This window comes from Anas platyrhynchos, chromosome 1, assembly GCF_047663525.1.
Source record: "Anas platyrhynchos isolate ZD024472 breed Pekin duck chromosome 1, IASCAAS_PekinDuck_T2T, whole genome shotgun sequence".
Taxonomy (NCBI): domain Eukaryota; kingdom Metazoa; phylum Chordata; class Aves; order Anseriformes; family Anatidae; genus Anas; species Anas platyrhynchos.
The window spans coordinates 13,057,585-13,079,735 of record NC_092587.1 but is presented as its reverse complement, the minus strand read 5'-3'; the positions used below and the strand labels follow the sequence as shown (position 1 = coordinate 13,079,735).

Here is a 22,151-nt window from a genome sequence, read left to right as displayed (position 1 = left end):
AACATCTGTAACATACAGTATTGTTAAAAAGTAACAAAAAATCTGACAAGAAGTTATGTTCAACTACACAGAATCTGGACAATACAGATTGTTTGTAGGTCACTGAACATGGAGTAAACCTGACTCTACGTTAATTTTTTCTGTTAAATTTCCCAGTAAGCTGAGTTTCCCCGTGCATACTATATAATCCTCTCTTATCACAGTAATGAAAAATGTTGAAAGGTTTTCTATATCTCAGAAACGCTTTAGAAAAGAAACAAAAAAATCTTTTGAGTTTATACTAATTGCTGCACGTACAATGTTAATTAAGTGAAATTTATTCCAAACAGCACCTAAGGTACTTATTCTTTCATTATGCCCACAAAAGAATGTGTCAGGAAACCTGAAGTCTTAAGATCAAAAAAACAAGGTCATGACCCTGTCATATACAGTATTTATCAGTATTTTCAGTTGGGTACTTAGGACATGTAATTTCAATTTCAAGTTACACATTAATCTAACGAGTTTGTCAATAGCACTGATACATCAGAATTAAGAAAAAAATTTCTGGTTAAAGAAAGAGATAATGCATGCTGTGAAGCACTTCATAGTCCCAAACGAGCAAACATAACTATTAGTTTGCTGTTCAGAGAAAGGAATTCCCAGACTTTATTTTTCTCGTGCGCACACACACACAGCAGCACCACTGTTTCTGCTTTCTTCAGCTATCAAAGGTGCCTGGACTTCCTACTTCATGTTACTTATGGCTATTGACCTTGTATCATAATTGTATGCAGTAAGAAAGGCAAGGTACTACACACATAGTAACAATTAGAAATACCAAAGGGTTTTTAATCTCTAGAACTGGCACCCAGTATTTTATTTTTTATGCCACATTCCATCGCACAGTCCCTTTTAAAACACTAATGGAATAAAGAAATGTTTGTTGTACCTTTATTGACTGCAAGACACTAGTCCCCTTCTCGGTTTCTATTTTGCAGTTACTGCATTCAATTTTCTGAATCTTCACACAGCCAGTCCCTGATGTTTTGATATCCAAATCTAGAATTAAAAGAGAATTAGCAACAGAACAATAAGGTCAGATCTGTTTAACGTAGTACTTGATTACAATAGAGTAACTACATGCGGTAGGATAAATGCTGTACGATTAATTATCATCTGCTTACATCTGACAAGGTACAGTCCTTTAGTGAATTATTTTTTTTAAACCATTCCTACACTCCACCACACAACTACCTTAGTCACCATATGTATTAACAATTCTACCCTATCATGGGTTTTGGGGTGGGAAAGCTGACAAGTTGTTTGAAACCATAAGGAGTAGCAGAACTCCATTCCAGGAGATATGTTTGTATTAAGTTAGAGCTCACCTTGCTTAGACCTATGTTGCTTCAGCCAGCAAGCAGCATAACACAAAAAAAGGTTCAGAACCTTGCATACACCATTCTTCCCTAGTCTGCTGGAAGGCCTGACTTACCCTCCGGGCATGAAGGAGCTTGAGTAACTGTTTGCAGTCTGAATCACCTCACCTTAGTATTGTTCACAGGCTGCCATGAAGAAACTCACTGGGTCTTGTAGATAATGTGCCTATCAAGTGAGTAATTTATGGGCTCATGCGGGATCAGCACAAACATTTTTCTGCTACTTAAACTCAGGGATGAGCTCAAAGGCCCAGGGAGATGTGTGAGAAGGTGCAATCTGGGGATTCTGATTGCAGGAATAACCATTTATTTTAATGACCACCATAGACACAGGTAAAAGGTAAAACCAAGAGAGGAAAGAAAAAGTTTTGTCCTTTCTTATGGAAAGGAATCAGAAAAAGAATGCAGGAATGGAAGAATATTAAATGACACCTATTACATCCTTTTATATGTTGCAAGAAGCAAGTAATTAGTGCTAGAGGAGATTCAGGGAGCTTACCACATGCTAAAGACCAGGGGGAAGGGAGAAGGGAGTAATCTAGTAAAACAAACAAACAAACAAACACTTTATTTAAGCAACTACGAAATCCCTCCCTTTATCTTTACCATCTGCTAAGGTGACCAGTAACATTCAAAGAGATGGAGAAGAATCAGAGTGCATAGAACAGGCTCTGCCCCAACAAGAAACCTCAAGTGAGACCCATGAAACAGCAAAGGCTGAAGATCATCTGGTACACTGCCGCTCAGACCAGGCACTGGAACCACACTGAGGGCAGCTTGCAGACAGAGAGACACAACACCAACTCACAGCAAAGGAAGGTTTTGTCACCTGACAAAACAGGAAAATTCAGTACAGCAGGAGACAGGTAAAACATTTGATTTCTTTGCTTCACGACTGCTACCTTCTTGCTGCAGTCACCTAAAGGCTAAGTTTAGTGAAGGATGCAAACAGTATTTGTGGGGCACCAATTCTATAAGAAAAGGATGCCAGAAGAACTGGTCTGGAGAAGCAAGTTTCCCACAAATTCTTTTGTTTATACATATTGTTTTCTTAGCCTCCTCACAGAGAAAGAGGGAGATGCATGGATCCCCAAGAAAGTGATAGTGTGACCAAGACTTTACCTGACAGCACATTTCTTAAATTCTTAAATTGAGGCATGTAAAAGCACAAAAGGATGCTGAGAAGGGATTGGTGACTAACAGAGGCTGGAGGGCCAGCATAACAATGTTTATATTGGCAAAGCTGAGGTAGTTTCACCAGACTAAAAATATCAGAGTGGTATGAGAGCTATTTCAATTTGATCAATTCTGATCTGCAGGCTTTTAACTTGTTGAGATGTGTAGGCAAGACATTTCCAAAGTGTTTTCTTTCCTGGGAAGTAGTTGGATTGTTTAAATGCAGTTCGCAGAAAGACACTGATAGAGACACACACATCTGAGCCTGAAACAGCATGTCCCTGTACAGCATAAACCTGGAGAGTTTGAAAAAGAAAATAGTATTGTTTCTGAAATACAAGCTGTCTTGCTCAAAACTGCTCAGTTCACCCACTGGAAAACTGCATGGTCATCGGGAGAGCCTATATCCAAGGCTTTTGCTACCTTGCTTTCAGATAAGACACAAAGGCAGTTTGCTTGTGCAAGCCTTTAAATTCCATCAGCATGGCAGCTTCTAGCTCTTGTTACTTCTGTCAAGAAAAAAAAAAAGAGGAGGCTTAAGAACAGTCAGTTCAACCATGATACCAGCTTAATGAGAATTTGCTAAGAGTAAAAACAACAAAAACTTCTGATCCTGCTTGGTACATTACAGCCATTATATGAAAAGTAGATTAGCAATGTACTCCCAGATGTACCAAAGATCTGTGCCAAAACAGGATGCAGAAGTCCATGAATTCACGTGCATGCTGTTAAGAAACACAGCATTTCTGGCCTGGAAACACACATTCCAGAGTCACAGTATTGCTGGCCTTATTGAGGAAGAGTTAGTGGACAAGGAATGCCTGTCATGTGAACAGGCTTCCTGATGCAAGAATAAGTGACTCCCAGAAGAGGCAGGCTAAGAGCTGGATAATACTGCTAACAGAAAGTCGACAAAAAAGGAGGAATAGGGTACAATCCATTTCAGTGCCAAAGCTCTGCAAATGGTCTGATTTCTCCTTGGCAAAGCTGAGGGCTGCAGCCAATTTCAGCCACACAAGGCTTGAAGAATGCATAAAGATCTTTAAGGTGCAGAGGACTTGCATTGAAAATAAATGTGTACGGGAATAAAAAGACCTGTGGTATGAGACTGTAGGCAGAGGCACTCCAGAAATACCACCTTAACCTATAATATTTAAAATAAATAGGTTATCAGCATGTTTCAAAGTGACTCATTAGCACTGAACCACTAGAAATACTTCATGATGATCCAATTCTCTGCTCGTATGGGAAGCTTACCAGTACATGACCATACTTGTTAAGATAATTCAGTCCTATTTACTGAGGGCAGCAGATTACTGTATTTGCTGCTCTGAGGCTGTCCTGTTCAGGAATAGAGACCAGTGATGTTGTTTCTTAACTCAGTTAATATGTTAAGACTTAAGAAAATACACTGTTGAAAATGTATCCGTTTTCCAGTACATTTACAAAAGAACAAAAAGCAGAAACAAGTATTCCCAGGATCCTGGGTTCTCCCCTCAGAAGTAGGATGAAAAAATCTTTAAGTGATAACATAATTTTATGATATTGGTGAGTCACAGCAGCTTTCAAGACCCAAACATGCCTTCAGCTTGCCTAGTTAAGTCTGAAAGAATCTACAGTATTTAAACAAAGATGAAAGTGATCTTATGGGCTTTACATAAGGCTCATGTGGAATAGTTAAGTTCTAACAAGGAGAGAGCTGGCACCAGAACAACCAGACAAAAAAAAAAAACAACCAAACAAAAATACACCACTGGCTTCTTAAATTGGCCTAGGCCTGGAATGCTTGAGGGGACAGAATTTTGGTATTCTACTCAGGGAAGCTTGGCCACTGCTTCAGACTTGATGGTTCTCCTACACGACTTTGCTGTTCCCTTCCCCAGGGTATAATACAGAAGAGCATTGGAACTGTCTGTTAAAGGAGGTTGTAGAGTCTTCATCCCTGGAGGTTTTCAAAACCTGGAACTAGAAAACTCCTGAGGCCCCTATCAAACGTGAATTACCCTATAATTATAACAATACATACCTACTAAAACTAAACAAAAGAACTACATAGGCAGAAAAGAAGGATGATTCTCAAATTCTGGTTATGCCAGACCTCATTTTGCTTTACCCAAGGAGTTAGTCAACATACACTAACAAGAACTAGCTGGTTCCAGGGTTAGTCAGCACATGCTGTTCTAGATGCCAAGTGGGATTCCCTTCACGTGATGAGCAGACTCACAACCTACAGTTATATGCCCACACCATCCCTGTCCAGGAATAAACAGCTAAGATGTATACAACCTGAAGTAAAATAAATAAAAAAATCTGCTAGATTTAAGAGCAATTCATCAGTATCTATCATCTGTGAAGGTAAAATGTGTCAGAGGATGGTCAGAGTGAGTAGGATATTGAAAGACTATGCACAGCACAAGACTAGCCACTGGAACAGAAACAGAGGGTCCTTCGGCAGTCAGCCCAGTAGGGTTAACTCCAGTTGCCTCTGGTTTAAGGTGTGTATTTAAACTTCTCATCCAGCACCTCCTGCAAATGTTCATCAGGTTCTGTGGAGTTTTAACCAACTTAAAGCTTCCTGGATAAGTTCCAACCTGAATTGCAAAAGCTGTTATGAAACGCTTTCACTTCTAAAAAGGAAACTAGCTAGAATACCGTAAGGACATTCACATCGACTTCTCAATTTCTTACAGTCTGGTGACAGAAAAATGCTGAGATAAAACAGTCTAAACAGAACAGGGCCAACACCCTCACGTGGGCAAGGAAGGCCAGAGAAAAGCCACAGTGTTCAGAGAGGAATGCTTACAGCATTGTTGGACTTCATGATCTTAAGGGCCTTTTCTAATCAAAGCATTCCTGTGATTTGGATTGTATGCTTGTTTGAGTCCAGATCCTTCTATGATACTATTTGTAGTCTGAGATGCATTTTCCAAGGAGTGAGATCTTGTGCACTGATGTTTAATGGACATTTCTTTCCTACCACAGGAAAAGGAACAACCCAAAAACAAGCTACTACTCAGAGATTCCAAAATACATGCCAGAGCTGAAGTGGAACCTTATGGGCAAATAGCTTCACTAAGTATAAAAAATATTTACATCAAGAGATTTATATCTGGATACGTCTAGATAAGAGCACAAAGAGACAATACTAACATTGTGCTAATTATGGTGTAACAATTACCAGGTAGTAGAAGGTGACTATAATCCACAGACTGCACACGGTACCCAAATTGTGTGATCTTATCCCAAAACTAAGTGGAATGACTTGCTTAAAAACCTATAAGCCAATAAAGCCAATCTCAAGAGTGTCAGGAGGAAGAAGACTGGGACTGTCTGCTGAGTTAGTTGATGTTCAATGTATAATAAGAATATAACCTCAAAACATGACAAAGGCTAAATGAATTATTTCTATTAGAATTCATTACTAAGGCCTTGAGGGAGGTTCTCCACATTCAAGCTCTTTATGAAGGCTGAGATTTTCCAGGCCTAAACACAATGAACTCTCTTCCAGCATCCCGCAAAAAAAGAGTAACAAGTATGAAGTAGCAAAATAGTCACTCAAATACCCTTTAGAAAACAAAGTATAAAATTGCTGTTAAAGGACTACAATAAACAGACAAGTGCTGTCAGAGAAGTGAAGGGTTATGAATGGAATGATAGGTTTTGTTTTGACTGTTTGTAATCCTGGGATGAAATCTATTAGTAAGCTACAGAGAGGCCAATGTCATCTTTGTACGTGCCAAGCAGGAAAAAGAAAACCAACCAGAAAAAGCCAAGAAAATAAGAACGTAGCAGATAGATAACTCTTAGGGAAGACTTGAATCTACAAGAAGGAACACTCCTGCCTCATGACACTACTACTGTTTGGTGAAAGAGGCAACGAATACACTGATAACATTTGATCTGCTCCCAAACAAACTTGGACTTTCAGAAGTCTTTGACAAAGTCCTGGATTGCTTTCTGACTTTTAACTATAAATTATGCATCATCTCCAACACTTTGGGAACTCAGAAATCAGTACGAATAGCAAGGTTGAAAACTTTTCACCAGTTAAATTATTCAGAATTATTAAAACTGTCAAATTGCAGAAGATCTTGGAACACTGCACACTTGTGCAAGAAAATAGCAGTTCAATGGACAGTACACCTCAGGGCATTCTTTGCCAAAAGGCATGGAGTTTGCCAGCAAGCTTTTACCATGGCGCTGTTCACACGTGTAAATGGGCAAGCATTTGGAAGAGAAATCCACTGAGTATCTGAGCTATACCAGGCCCAGAAGATGCCCAAGCTGAAAACAGCTGACAGCACGCTTGGCTGTTTGTCCTGTTCTTACTCTTCCTTCCCTGAGCATCCATTTATGCCTGCTGCTGGAGACAGGAGAGCAAGCTAGTTGGATTCATAGCATGAATCAGTATGGCTGTCCTAAATGAGACAAACCAGATATAAGTAAAAAGATGAAAGGCTCAGAATGCCTTTACTGTAGCAGTTAGGAAAAGCAGTAACCGAGAAAACATAACGCGGTGGTCCAAGAACCTCACAGATGACACACATTAAGTGTAAATTGGATGGGATTATTCACCACATCTCATAGCACAGCTGCAGCAGAGCATCAGAAGAAATAAAGCAGCAGGATGGGGGGTACAACATCAACCACCAAAACCCAGGCTCAACAGCTCCCTAAGCTCACCAAGGGGAATTATCCCAGCAAGCTCACCCTTTGCCATCCCTAAACTTATGGCCACCATCAGCACTTCGGTTGGGATGTCTGCTGTTACCAGCGGTGATGGTGGCCCTCAGGAAGGGTTTGTAGGTTGGTGTTTGTTGGTACCAGCGGCTGTGGTGGCTCCCAGAAGTGGTTTGTCTGTACGAGAAGCCTTGCCCAGCCTTTCCCCTTGTGGCAAAGCGATGATGTGCGCCTCGCACTAGGAAGAAGAGCTGCCCTTGGCATTTCATCTCTTATGCTACGGCTCCTTCCAGGTTATTTTAACCCCGAGAAGGGCCACGCAGCCACCCCCACCCTCAGGCTCCCCAAATACCCCGCAGGGGCACCCAGCACCCACCGAACTGAGCCGGCGCCCGGACCTCCACGGCGGCCCCGCTGCCCACTCCGTCGGCGGCGATGGCGGCGAGCTGCAGCTCCTCGTCGTAGCGCACCCGGACGCGCTCCGGGTCCCGCCTGTCGCCGCGGACGGTGACCAGCAGCCGGCGCTCGGAGCCGGGGCTCCTCCGCGGCTCCAGCGGCCGCACGCTCACCTCGCAGGGCAGCCGCACCCGCAGCCTCCCCCGCGGGCCGACCGCCAGCTCCCATTCCTTCAAGGGCTTGCGGGAGCCGCCGGGAGCGGCGGAGGAGCTGCTCCAGGCGCGGGGCCACCAGCGGCAGCCCGCCCGCAGCGCCCTCATGGCGGAGCCCCCCCCTTCCTCCTCCCCCTCCTCCTCCTCCACTGTCCCTTCCCCGCCAAGGTCACGTGATGCCAAGAGAGCCTCCATCGCGGAGGCTCCTGGGAGTCGTAGTTCGCCGGAACTACCCGGGTGTTCCCATTGGGCGGCGGGGGGGGAAAGGGGCGGGAGGGGAGGGCTCGCCTTCGGTCGCTATTGGGCGGCGCTGGAGCCAATGGGAAGGGAGGGGAGGGGGGGAGGCGGGCTCGCGTTGCCATGGGGACGGGGACGCGGCGGGAGGGGCGGGGCGGGGAGCGCAGGTGAGGCGGGGGGGGGGTGGGGGGGGCTGCGGCCGCCTCAGGGGTTGGGGGGGGGGGGCACCACATTTGTCGAGCCCTCCATAAATAAATCACCTTAAAAACAACGGTTCTCTGCGGCTTGTAGATGAGGGGGGAGCCCCTGGGTTCAGCTAAAAGCTTTCTGTGCTCCCCCCAGCCCGCGGTGCTGTTGTACAGGGTTTTTTTTAAATAAAGGGAGGTCTGGGGAGTTCTGTGGGGTCAGGGCTGGGCCGTGCCCCCGAGCACTGAGGGGGGGCACAGAAAGAGGCTGCCACACCACAACAGCTAATGAAACCCGGGGATGTCTGTTGGGCCCTCCCTTTTACACCCCATGGGGCCATTTTGTGTGTGGGGGGTGTTTTTCCCCCCAAATAACCCTACAAGCCACCCAATAGGGCATGTGCTCACCCAGCTCCTTCTGTCCCGTTGCCCTCACGTCTGTCTCTGTCTCTATCTCACAGGTTGCGTATTTGTGAGCCCAAGGGGAGGAAGGCGGCCCTGGCGCTCCTTGTCCGGCGGTCATTTCCTCAGTGGAAGGCTCGGTAAGGCCTCGTGCTGACCGGCAGAGCTCTCCGCTTCACTCACTGCTTTGCTTTGCATTGCTCAGCCTCAAGAATCATCAAATGAAACCCAAAAAGGGCCTGTCTGCTGTACGCTGGCTCAGTGCGGAGGAATGGGATTCTGGAGAGTGAAAAATGAACCATGAAATACCTTGGGATGAGACGAGGGATAGACGTGAATTTTTCCAGGTCTTTAGAAATAGTTGATTTTTGAAATACACATATACATACATAAATATATATATATATATATATATATTAAGGATTTTTTGCTGTTGAGCCCGAATACTGAATCTACCTGTTCGCTGCACAAGCTGCTGAGGCAGCAGCAGTGAGCCAGCAGTGCAAGGTGCTACAAGGCTCTGCAAAGCTCTGCCAGGCACTACAAGGCTCTGCAAAGCTCTGCAATACACTACAAGGCTTTGCAAGGCTCTACAATACACTACAAGGCTCTACAAAACTGCAAGGCACTACAAGGCTTTGCAAGGCTCTACAAGGCGCTGACAAGGCGCTGCCGCCGGGTGGCAGCCGGCCCCGCGAGTCCCCTTCGCTGCCGCGGGGACCAGAAGAGTTCAAAACCCTGGCTAAGTGCAGCGCAGTTTTGTTCTGCCTTCCTTTTTTTTTTTTTTTTTTTTTTCCTCCTTCTCTGCATTAGATACATGCTAGGTACCTAAACGTCCTTCAAAATGTATTTATAAATACTGAAAAAAAATAAAACACCCTGAAAAAGAGGAACTGCTAGGAAGAGTTCTTTCTTCATATAAACTAAACTTAAGGTTTTTAAAGTTTTACTTATGCCGTCTATATTTTGGCTATAATGTTGATTCAGTTTTATTTTCATGCTCTTGATTGATTTCCAGTTGATTATACCCTGTAGGGGTATTCTTGCTGATGTTATGCTTGTTCTGAGTTTCCTACCTGCAAGAACACTTCATGTTAATCATAGAATCATAGAATATCCAAGTTGGAAGGGATCCAAAAGGACCATCGAGTCCAACTCCTAGGTCCCCAAAGGAACACTCAAAAAAAAAAAAAAAATGAAGTTAACAGATCAAGTTAACAGAAAGTGTTTGAGCAAAGTTTACCACACACAGGGCTAGCTGCTTATCAGTGTTCCTTCACATAAAGCTTAAGAATTTTAGTGTCAGGATATAGTTGTTTTGTTTTGTTTTAAAGTTTATTAAAAATTCCTATGCAATTCTACTGTGAAATGTTTTTATGACTTTTTTTTTTTAATCCATTTGTCATAGCTGGCAATTTAGATTTCTCAGCATCTTTCTGAACTCCTTCCCTGAAGTTTCTTATTTCTTAATAAGTCATCTGTTGGGCTTGGTGGGTAGGCAAAGCTTTTTTGTTTGTTTTCCTCTGTAATCTAGTGGGTGTGTAGTGATGGTAACAGTTTCTGCTCAGGGGTGGCAAAGAGAGGCTGTCTCTGGAACACACAGGGGTTTGGATTTCAGGGTTGTTTTTTTGTTTGTCACACTACCAGATATTTTCTGAGGAAAGTAAGTTCCGCATGGAAACCAAGTGAAAAGGGAAGTGACAAACCTCACCATTCAAGTCCTCCTTATCTTAGCCATATCTAACTCCAGCAGCTAACGTCTGTGGGGGGCTCAGGGTGATTCCATCTCAAACAGCAGGGAGTTGAAAACAAACAGAAACAAGGGTATTCACAACAGAAATCGTTAAGCAATTTAGGTACGCAGGGTGCTGCCATTTCCCCAAAATAGTTGTCTATGGAACTGTACAGTCTAATCACTCTGAATTACACAGGTATAATACCCTATTGTATACTATGTAGTTTTAATTTCAGCTATCACTTAATGTTGACATAGCTTTGTGTTTTAAGGGCTCAGCCCTTCATGCTGAAGCACTAGCTCTGCCCAGTTAAAGCAGAGGTCCTGCTATTTACCAGACTGTAAACTTCAACTTCAGGAAACAAGCATTAAGAAATAAGATCTTAGGGGATAAAAAGAACATCAATTGGCTATTGAATAAACCCACGGTACACAGATGTTATTGTTACCAATAACATCTGCAGATCTTGTCTCTTTCCTTCTCTTTGAAGAAGATATGGAAAAAATGGAAAAGATCACAGGGACAGTAGGAGGCAGGGAAGGGCTTTCATATCGGTAACAGCAGGTAGGTTGGATTCTTCAGCCTACAGAAAGGGTTACCAAATGAAGAGACAGTGCTAGAAAACGCCTAGTGGCACAGAAAGGTTGAGATTGTTCAGTGACTCATGCAGTAAAAGAACCAGGTGATTCAAAGCAAGCAGAAAGAACTGATTATTCACGTCACGCAGGGGTGAGGTGAGAGACTCCATTCCCTTAGATTTTGTAGATACTGAACGTTTTGCATGAGTTTAAGGGGAGAGTGGATGAGTTTGGGGAAGCATCACTATTCTGTGACTGAAGGATTCTTCTGCCTGCCCCCAGGCACCCAGTGTTGGCTTTGGGTCTTTCCAGGTTTCAATGTTTGGATGTTCCAGCTGAATTGTGTACCTTTTTTCTTACTCATTCAGTGTAAAGCACTCAGTCAGCTGTTTTGCTTTCAGAGTCACGTTTATTTGTTAAGGTCTATGTGCAAAAGGAAACAGCATAAAAATGTGGATAGATACCCTGTGTCATGCCCAGTAGCTCGTCTGTTCTGTTCATTGTCTCCTGCTCTGGGTGCTGCCTCTGCCTCTCTGAGCAGGACAGATGGGAATGTGGCTGACTTCTAGCAAAATTAGCCAATTAGGCTCATATCATTGATTTGAAAATATTCAGGCTTCCTTAGCTGATTTTACCTGAGAAACGAATCCTATGGCCATTCCTCTCAAGATCAGTGGTGAGAGAGAAGGAAGGAACCCCCCTGCAAAAGAAGGGAAAGGTGCACAACATCCAGCAGCTGGCTGTGGAAGGGGATCCATGTCTATGGCCTCAGTTCAACCTAGTTTCACTTTGCACCTGTTCATCTAAACTTGTCTAAACCTTAGACTTGTGTTCTTGTATTAAACAAAAATAGCCTTTGGTAGGTTGGAACATTTACATGCCAGTCTATACCAATTTAACTAACCTGGTTTAAATGAAATATCAGTTTTGTGTGGCAGCAAAGAATGAGTGAGGGAATAGCTTAAGAAATTAAATTTTCATAATGAAGGAAAGTAGCACACATGTCAATGTATAATGTACATCTATAAATCCATCTGTGAACCTACATCCAATATTAGTAATAAGCTGCATCTGTATGTCCACTGGAGTTAGCCTAGTTGTACAAATAACTGCTCATTGTTTTAATTCATTTCACAGACCTCAGAGTCTCAGAAATTATCAGATTGGAAGTATAAATGAACTTGAATATACATTCATATATACAAGTTTTCATAAAACAGTTTAAAAGGCATTAATATAACATATTCTCTTCATCGTACAACAGGTTTTGTCTCCAGCAATAACAACATAAACAATTTGATGTTACTCTAACAATGAAATCATATCTTTATTCCTGTAACAATGGCTTAGAGAAAAATAGTGTGCTTTATGTATTTTTTTCATTGTGCTTAAAATTAAAAAATCACATTCTGGTTGGGCTTGAAGGGTAAGACTGGGTAACTAATATCAAAATCTTACTGACACTTTTCTGAACTAGAATCTTTTTCTAATTCATTTAGTAAATGCAAGGAATTAAGATAAGGCTTAATGGATTCATCGCTGTATGTTAATGAAGTCAATTGCTTGAAGTGTACTTCCCTCAACAGAGACTATTACAAGTTCTGTGTCTTCTTAATTAGTCTAGCTGATCCACCTGCATACACAGAGCTGTATCTCTTCATGTTCAGAATGCAATTTTATTAATTTTACGATTTTTTTTGCAATTGTCATACTGGAAAGAGCCAATGCAGCTAAGCATGACCCTGCTGCTGTTTGCTGGAAAGGTACTGAAATAAAGGTGCTGGAATTCATCTTGGGAATCTGATTCTGGACTTTTGTTATTGCTGTCCTGAAGCTGTTTCACAAGACAGTTCTCAGTGTGATTTGACCTGGGTTCTAAAATGGACTTGTAATTCCAAGGCCTTGGTATTATTTGCAGTTCTAGAGTTTGAGAACATCCATGTTTATTGAACTATTCTGAATATTTATAAGTAATTCGAGCTTTCATTTCTATTTGAATTAAACCTTTTATCACATACTACAAAAATATAATTTTCCCACTTTGCTTTTTGAATTTTACATATATGATTTTCTGTAAGTTAGATTTTAAATTTAATTCCGTAGTAGGTAATTGAAGAATGCTAAACTTTGCATATCTTTTGTTACAGTACCACTTCCTAATATTTTGAAAAGGCAACTCCGTTCCCTTCCCTCTTAGTGCTTATCACACTAGCTAAGGCTAATTTTTCTCCTCTGTTTGATGTGTCTGTATTTGTGTCTTATCATTATGTTTTAAACTTGTATATATCCAGGAGATTGTTTTTATTTTCTTTCTGCCCAGCAAATTGGAGTCTCTAGCAAAGACTTTTTTGTACTACCGTTCTCTGAAGAAGTGTTATCTTGCATCAACTGCAAATGTTTGATTTGCATCAAGTCTGGTTCTCATACAAGTATGAACAAAAATGCCTACATGATGAAGCTCTCAATTTTTGGCATCTCTCTGTTTAGAGTTTCACTTGTACTTTTCCCACTTCCTAAATTCTTCCAATATATTCAGTCACAAAAGCACCAGCAGCAGACATGAACATGAAATGCATATTCTAAAAATTTCAGCACTTTTATTGGTGAAAAACAACTCTCTTTTAGCAATAGTGTATACATGCTTACGTACAGTGCTTCAGAGTTTATTTCTTGGCCTCTGTGGTGTTTGCAGTTGTTTCACAATGTTTTGACTCCTTCAGGAGAGATCATGAAATTGCTTTTTTTTTTTTTTTTTTTCCATAAGCAAATACAGCTGCTGAAATCTCTCTACAAGTCAAACTGTTCTTGAAGAAATTCCAACATAAACTTCAGTACAAGTTTCACTACCTTTACAGACAACTGATTTTTCAAAAGGTGGCTATGCACAGCACAACATTTTTTTAATCCATTTTCCCACCACAGATGTATAAAGAAATCACATTTTTCTGAACCATCAGATTTCTGGTTTGGGAACATAAAATGACTCTGGTTGTTTCATTGGAGAAGCCCTCTATATACTATTGCCATAGTCACAAAAACCTTCCTTGATTTTATTATCGTTTTAATTTTGATTCTGTTTGATTTATGATTAATTTTTTTTTTTTTTAAAGGAGAAAAGTTTCCCCATATGCTATGTGAATGGCTGAATGCTGTCAAGATAATATTATTTAAGTCCTACATTTTGGCAGCTGATAGGAGTTTTATTGTGACTGTACTACAGCAGCATACAATGTTCTCTGCATAGTAGTTACTTTGGATAATAGTTACTCTAGAAAGATCCAATAGAGTCAGGTGAACACTTGCAGCCATCAGCAATCTTTCTCCCAAAATTTTGAACTAAACTATTGGCATTCTAAGTAGTGAATTCACTGAATTCACTGTCGTGAATTTGGGAAGAAATGCTTGAATTCCTCCATATATGCCCTGTCTTCACTTTACTCTGTGTTTTGCTCTACAAACATACTTGCTTCCCTATCTCAGTATGTCATGGCTAGACTTCTGCGTGCTAGAGGGGTTCTCCATCCCTTCTCTTCCTTTTGTAAGATGTTTATTGATTCTGGACATTCTGTATCTCATACAACTTTCTCCTAAAACATTTGTCTGGTTTTGTGCCACCTTCATGCAAAAGGTCAATATTTTAAAATTCTGAATATAAAAAACTCTTTAAGATACTGTTACATCAGAAGATGTTTTTGTCAGCTATTAATATTTGATATCAGGACAAGTATGGACCTGACTGACCTTGCTGTGTCCGATCAAGGTGCCAGGAGCATCGTGTCCCTCATATTCAACCTCCCATTCCCTGTTCTGGCTTTGCATTTGCACGTGCCTCAGACAGTTCTGACAATTGATGCCTCAGAACATAGTCCTGAAGTACTGATCTGGGATCATAACCACAAAATGAAATTACATAAAGTTATAGTAACTTCTCATTAGGTCTCACCTTGCTCAGAAGTAAATGCCCTTGGTCTAGCTGTTCTAAGTGCAGGGGTCTTGGAGATTTCTATTCCTCAGGAGAGCTGTGAAGGTGGGATTTGCCCAGACATAATTGTAGGAGTTATCTTTTTCAAAAACTCTTATTCCAACTTTCTTCTATTTCTCTCTCTATGTATTTGTTCTTGAACTGTTTTCTCTAATTTGGGATAAAGTTTATACTAAAGCTATGTTTATAAAATCTTCATGTTAGCCTCTTTTAGCACTCTGTCTTTTGGAAAAAGAACACAACTACAACAACCAACCAAACAAACAAAAACCAGATCCTACCACACTCTAGAGATCAAAATACTACTTCAGTCCTGTAAGATTTTCCTCGAGTAGTCAGTTCACTTGGATATTTCTCAAGGTCATATTATTTTAGCACAGGCCATGGATGCTAAAAATGCGACTTGCTCCATAACTGAAATGTTAGTGTGCTACATAAGAACTCTGACATGAAGAGATCTTAGGATAATTATTTTTTCCAGTATTTCTCTACCTTCTGTTCTCAGATATTATTCCATGTTTTCTTATTTTGCATGTGTTTTTTGTTTGTTTGGTTGGTTTGTTTTGTTGTTTTTTGTTGGTGGTGCTGGTTTTTGGTCTATTTGTTTATTTATTTGTCTTTCTAAGTTTGACAATGCAATGACTTAGAAACACAAATAATTTTAATGATACTGCTCACAAAAGTTAGACTGTCTTGTTCTCAAGACCTCTGTGTTCTGTGAAGGGGCTCCCTTCCTATGTATTTGCTGCCTGCAAGGTCAGGGGACAACTTAAAGGGTGGGTTTATGCTGGGTGGAGAAAAGAGAAAGCACATTCGTTCATTAGTCCTATGGAGATGGCAGAGAGAAGATCCACCACCATCCACCTGGACATTTCCTTTATAAGCATCTACCTGAAGGCAACAGTTGGGATCTCCAGAGATTTTCAACACTTTGTTAGTCAAAGCCCTAAGGATCTGGATTTAGATTTGAAGTTAGCCCTGCTCTGAGCAGGAGAGAGGATTAGATAACCTCAGAAGTGTTTTCCAACCTGATTCTGTTATTCAAAGCCTGCTCTTTAAGAAATATTGTTTTTTTTTTTTGTGTTCTCAAATATTTACATAAAGGTAGCATAGTCAACAGTTGACAATGATGGAGGGATAATGCTGACTCTTAAGAAGTCTTTCATGCAGTTATGATTGTGGACCCAGACAGATTGCTTGCATTCTGGCTTTCATTGTTTGAATGTGGGTCTCCCATGTTGATGTTGTGTTCTTTACATTACATGTTTATCTTACACAGTCACGTGTATCCCAGGATCTAATTAACTGAGTTTTGGTATTCTCTTACTTCCTAGAGCTTCAAAAAATGAGTCAGGCTGGTGAAGATTCCAGTTCTAGTGACACAGAATTGGAAATCAAGGAGGAGCAACCCATCTGTGCACTAGCTCCAACTGTTTATGCCCAAGATGAGGGATCAACTGATGTAACAGCGAGTCCTGCATTTCAGTGCTTAGATGAGGTACCATGCACCCTATCTTTCTCTATCTATAGCAGTGCATATTGTGTTAAAAACAATTAGCCTGAAATGTGTATTTCATTGTTAATAGTTACCATAGGCTATCTGGAGCTTCCCTATTTCTTCTCTAATTTTTATTCTAAGTTATATGAACTCAATTCATATAACTTAGTTTTGTGAAGTATAAGCAGAGCATATATTTCTTGCTGGAGATGGTGTGCTTAAGGGATATCCATGTTATTTCTGTCAGTGGTCATGGCTTTAAGGGGCATGGACTTACAGAGATCTTGTTTTTTTGTAGCATGTTAGGTATAGAGGTTATTGCCTCACAAATTTAAAAAGACTTGATAACTACATGAAAAACCGCAGCTAAGTGGCTCCATCAGTGAATCGCTGATGACAATAGAAGAAACCTTCTGGAACTCAGCTTGTTTTACAGAATTTTCTTTTATAAGGAAGCTTGTAGATTAATTGAAATGTTTTACAATTCAGGATATTGAATGGAATCCTCAACATTAAATGCCAGAAGGGACATTAAGAATATAGAGATTCCAATTTACACTGGGGTAAATTCTCAGCAGATATTTGTCTAATTTGTTCTTTAAAACATTAATCTCTTCTTTAAAAGTCCAGAGCAGTAAAAACGTCAAAGACAACTGACCTTACAGAAATCCTCCTATTTACTGCAAGTATGGAATCTGCACTTTGGGGAATACTTTGTTTTCCAGGTATTCATGTACTTTCTCTAAAGATTTTCAGGTGTGTTGGAATTTTTGATATACCAACAAGAAGCATGCACCTGGTATAAGATGCCCTCACCCCTCCCAAAGTAAAATAAAACTAAATGGTATAGTAATATTCCAAAGTATATATTCTATTTCTACTTTGTTTTCCTTATTTTTAATCATGGGAAAATTATTATTATTCTAGCCTCATTCTAGGAAACACTCAGATCATTTGGCTGATTATTTTTCCCAAAACATCTTTCCTAAGAGGTTATTCTGCATGTCAAATTTAAGGCCAACTTGTTTAACTCAGATAACATTGAAAACTATTGAGAGAAATATAAGGTAACTTTAGTATTAGTAGTTGTTCCCAACTTGGGAAAAATTTGCTGTGGAAAACCAAAGTAAGCGATTTACATAGGATTTCATAATGAGCTCTTTTGGCCATTTTGTCATTTTTTAAAGGGGAACTAGTTGACTCATTCATTCTTACCATACTTTTTAACAGTTAGTACTTGTGCTACATGAGTCAGTTGGACTTTTCATCCCTTATCACATTTCTTCTCTTTCACTGCCATATTTTTGTTTTCCTTTGTTGAACTTAATACATGATTCAGAGATAAATATATGACTTTGGTCACTATAGAGGTTGCTGCACTGATATTTGCTTTAGTTTTTTGGAACAGCTTTCAATTTTTTTTTCCACAGAAACTGAATCGTATTATATTTTCTCTGGTTTACTGGCTGCTCATTTCTGCAGCAAATACTCATCAGAATGGACACCTTTAGATATTTTAAGACTTATCTGAGCATGGTTATAGTCTCTCTGGCAGGACACCTTCCAGTCAAACCAGTCTTGTTTTTCTCATGTAAATAGCAGATAGTTGCAAAAAGGCAAACATGCAGACCTCTCTCTCCTTCCTTTTTAGTAACACACAGTAACCCTCTTTAGCTGTAGGGGGTGGTTAAAATATTAAAAACTGGATAGAGGTTTGAACAAAAGCCACTCAGTCCATCATGACTTGCTTCTTTTCACCAGTGTTTTTATTTACATGTATTACCAAGATGACATCAACCTAGCTCAATACTTCCACTGCTGTTGGTTAGAGGACTGTCATATATTCACAAAATGAACTTTCCACTTCTTTTAGCCTTAGTTGTTGTGTACTCGGAATAAAGACTTTTGCTCTAACACTTCTGATTGAATTCCTTATCTTGTTTGTCTCATATCCTGTTGTCTTCTAGCATCCACCATTAGAAATAAATCAGTCAGCATGGTGTTAATGATTTTCAATTAGATACAATCTCCTCTTTTTCTGGAAAGAAAAAAAAAAAAAAAGAGAGAAATCAAATGGTGGGAGGGTAGCTCCCCTAGTTTGAGACCTTTTTCACTTAGTATAATGTCAGCAGTTCTTGTTAGGTTTTAATCAAGAATGATGTCTGAGCTCTTCTATGGTGTGCTTTTTCTTTATCTTCCTTTTGTTGGCACGTTCTTGGCTTAGAAAGATATTTCTTAGTTCTCTGAAATGTGTACCTCTGTTAAAAAAAATACAAGAAAAAGTATTCTACAATATTTATCATGCATGTCTTCATAGTGGACACTTCTAGGGAGATATTCGTTTTGTAAAATGCTTCACTTCTGAATAAAAAGTGTGTTACTATTTGCCAAATGCAGTGAACTTGTTTGGAAGTACCTTGTTTGGAAGGTACCAGAGCAACCCATTTCTGCTAATGAACACGGTCCCTTTATGTGCTAAATCTGAACTTGCAGAAGAATGAACTCCTTTGTGAGATTTCTCTGAGTGGTCTAATGCAGACTGGTGCACTCTGTATCCTACAAAAATAAAATGTACTGTGCAATCAATTTGAAGCCAGCATCAAATCTTCCATTTACACTGCTTTTTTGATGGAAATTGTCACTGTCACACTACATTTCTTTTTGGCAGTGTCCAAGCATCCTATTGCCACCACCCATTGGGAAGCAGAAAGTCTCTTACCACACTCTCAGTTAGTGACCAAAGAATACTTTTCATCACTGTTTTGAATCTTGGAGTCTTTCTAAGGTTAACGAACCTCTTACCCATTACTACCAAAAGTGAAGAGCTGCTATTAAAAAAACATTAACCAGAATCTTGGTTCTACAGGAAACCTAGAGCAAAGTCTCTGTGCTTACCAAAGACAACAATAGTGACAATACAGAAACATGTCAAGCATGTTTCACTTCTGCTGATCTGAAACTGATTCATGTGGGGCTGTTAGCTAGAAGAGCTGGCCGTGAAATGATGCATGTGTTCAGTGCTTGACTGTGGTTTTAGGAGCAAAAGGTACTTTTCATTTTTCTCTCATCTCCACTATTATATGAAGGTTGGCTACAGCTTTCAGATAGGAATATTAATAACCAGTAGTTCATATATTTCTTCAATGGCATTCTGACATTTGACAATGCCACTCTAGAAAATATAGCATTTTATTTTATTTTATTTTATTTGCTAAGAAGCAAAAAATAAAATTTTATTTTATTTTACTTTTTGCTGTTTTTTAATTCTCTCCTAACTTAGGTTAAAAAGTAGATGTAAACAGCTTCAATTTTTTTAGACAAAAGTTAGCTTGGTAGACCAATATCGATTTTTTTTTTTTGGTAACCATAGCAGTGGCTAATTTGCTTCAGTACACTCCAAACATGTATGGGTTCTAACAAAGATGTGAAAATCTTAACACAGCTGTTGAATGCAAACAACATTTTCAAACTTAAGCTGATCCTGGCACACTCCACGTTACATGCTTCAAAGTGTCCTGGCATGACAAGAAAAGCTGTATTAATATGCTGGCACAGACAGGAAAGACAGATGTTGCTTCCACCCACAGGAATCTAACTGCTAATTAAATAAACATTTTTTACTTTGTTGATATGGTCACTTGGAAAGTGAGCTAGGGATGATAATGTGGCTGTAAGCTAGAGTCTGTGTGTTGTTTTTTTTAAAGCTTTCAGCAAATGAGCAATATTTTGCATAATGGATGTTAAAATCTGATTAACGTTTGTGATGGGAAACTCTATTGTTCTAATTGGTCGTAATTCCTGTTAGAAGCTGTAAAGGAGTGGGATGAATTTGCAGATGTCTTTAACCAGCAGGAGGGAGAACAGACCCAATGTAATATGCTCTTCCTTTTGAGAAGTTCTTTTTACAAGGCGAAATTGAGCAAAAACCAAGCCAGGAGTCTGTTGGATATATTGAAGTTATCATAAAGCAAGTAGCATTTCTTTTGATTTCTAAAAAGTATGTTTGAAAGCAAACACTATTTACAATGTGTTGTTTCTTCTATGCTATCAAGTGCAGATCTTGTGCCACACAAAGGAAACGGCCCCTGAAGGCAGTGAGGCCAGGAGAAGGAATAACCTGTAATTGCAGTGTCTTCTGCTTTGGCCTTTCCTCAGAAATTTCTGAGACTCACAAGCCTTAAAAAGACAAGCATATTATTGTCTTATGTTCCAAAACTATCTCCTTCTTTCCCCTTTTTCTCACTCAAAATACCTATATGAGACCTGATGTTGCGAACCAGGGCAACCTTGTGCATATATCCAGCTGTTTCTTACAGCGGTTCTGCCAGCACAATGGTGTGGTGAGGAAGCCAGAGCAATGCTCATTGAACAGTAAAAGTTTTTTTTATTCCAAAAACCTGTATTCATGTACTCCTTAATGAACACAACCTTAAAGATCTGTGCTAAGAAGAATCTGTTATCTTTTGGTTTAGCATATGGAGGCTAAACTGCAGATGTAAGCAAAGGGGCTTTTGTCCACACAGAGGGATGACAATTTCTGTTTCTTAGGGTGGATTATACATCTCCGTACAAGTCATCAACTCTGTGTAATTGCTTAGAAAACAGCAGTTAAAACACAGTTATTTTTTCCCCTGTGTAATTCTGAATGTTGGCATACTGTTTGGGTAGAACTGTACCATTAATTAGACCTCTGTTTTGACTTGATAGTGTAAACATAATAATAATAGGTAATAGGGGATATTTTTATCCAGTTATTGATTATTTTCCAAATGAATTCTTCTCTTACTGTGATCAGAAAATAAAGGTGAACAAGAACTTAAAAAATAATATAGATTCATATCCTATTCTCCTGACTTGTGTGAGTGGTAGATTTGACACATCATATTGTAGCATTGTTTTCTGTTTCTGCTTAACATTGAGGCTGAAGGCCAAGTTCACTTCTGGCAGAAGTATTAGAACTCCATAAAAGTTTAATGAAAGCTGTGAATGTAACCTATCAGTTTGGCAGGTGGAATGCTTGCATTTATCAGGGCCTGTGGATGGTATTGGTCAGCTGTTTGTCTTTGACAGTTATGTCAATGTCTTCAGGCCCATGTATAACACATATTTTTTCCTTTATCTCTTGGAAAAAGAGGAGAGAATACATTGATGAAAATATTTTAAATCTCTTTTTTTTTTTTTTTCTTTTTCCTTTTTTTTTTTTTTTTTGGTAGGCCAGTATTTATGCATTTAGTTCTTATCTCCTTTCTTTTTGAATACTTAAACACCCTTGCTGTATTGATTTTTCTATGACTTATGTGTCATAGAAAATTTTGCTTGATTTTAGTTTAGGTCATAAACATAATATTCTGGGTGTGGGTTTGAGAACCACCTTAATTTCTTTTAAAAATAATCAAAAAAAGGGTAATTTATTTTCCACTGCAGTGTCAAACTAGCTGTTTTCCATAACTCTTAAATAGATATCTGAGCTGACTGCATTGTTGCCTTCCCTCCATCCCCCCAGTAAAAATAATAATAATTAAAAAAAAAAAAATACTTGAAGGAGACATATTTGCATACAAAGGATATAAATATATATATATATATATAAACAACAACAAACAAAAAAAAAACAACAACAGAAAATGCTTTCAAATCTTATTTTCAGT

At 39.7% G+C, this 22,151-nt stretch overlaps 2 protein-coding genes across 5 annotated transcripts in view; one reads left to right on the top strand and one right to left on the bottom strand.

The window, feature by feature from the left end:
- The window catches only part of FAM185A (family with sequence similarity 185 member A), a 49,510-nt gene extending 41,475 nt beyond the window's left edge, over window positions 1–8,035 (bottom strand). Inside the window, exons 1-2 of one of the 2 annotated variants that reach the window (XM_027459614.3) lie at window positions 7,654–8,035; window positions 932–1,041 (exon numbers count right to left, since the gene is read on the bottom strand). In XM_027459614.3, the coding sequence (XP_027315415.2) occupies window positions 932–1,041; window positions 7,654–7,993 (450 nt within the window). In that variant the 5' untranslated portion in view covers window positions 7,994–8,035. The remainder of the gene's footprint in view (window positions 1–931; window positions 1,042–7,653) is intronic. The other variant, XM_027459605.3, reaches the window with a different exon arrangement.
- A 318-nt stretch (window positions 8,036–8,353) lies between these two features.
- The window catches only part of CCDC146 (coiled-coil domain containing 146), a 75,317-nt gene continuing 61,519 nt past the window's right edge, over window positions 8,354–22,151 (top strand). For 2 of the 3 annotated variants that reach the window (XM_072030220.1, XM_072030149.1), the window contains exons 1-2: window positions 8,354–8,849; window positions 16,340–16,503. In XM_072030220.1, coding sequence (XP_071886321.1) covers window positions 8,609–8,849; window positions 16,340–16,503 — 405 coding nt within the window. In that variant the 5' untranslated portion in view covers window positions 8,354–8,608. Of the gene's footprint in view, window positions 9,057–16,339; window positions 16,504–22,151 lie in introns of all 3 variants that reach the window. The other variant, XM_072030269.1, reaches the window with a different exon arrangement.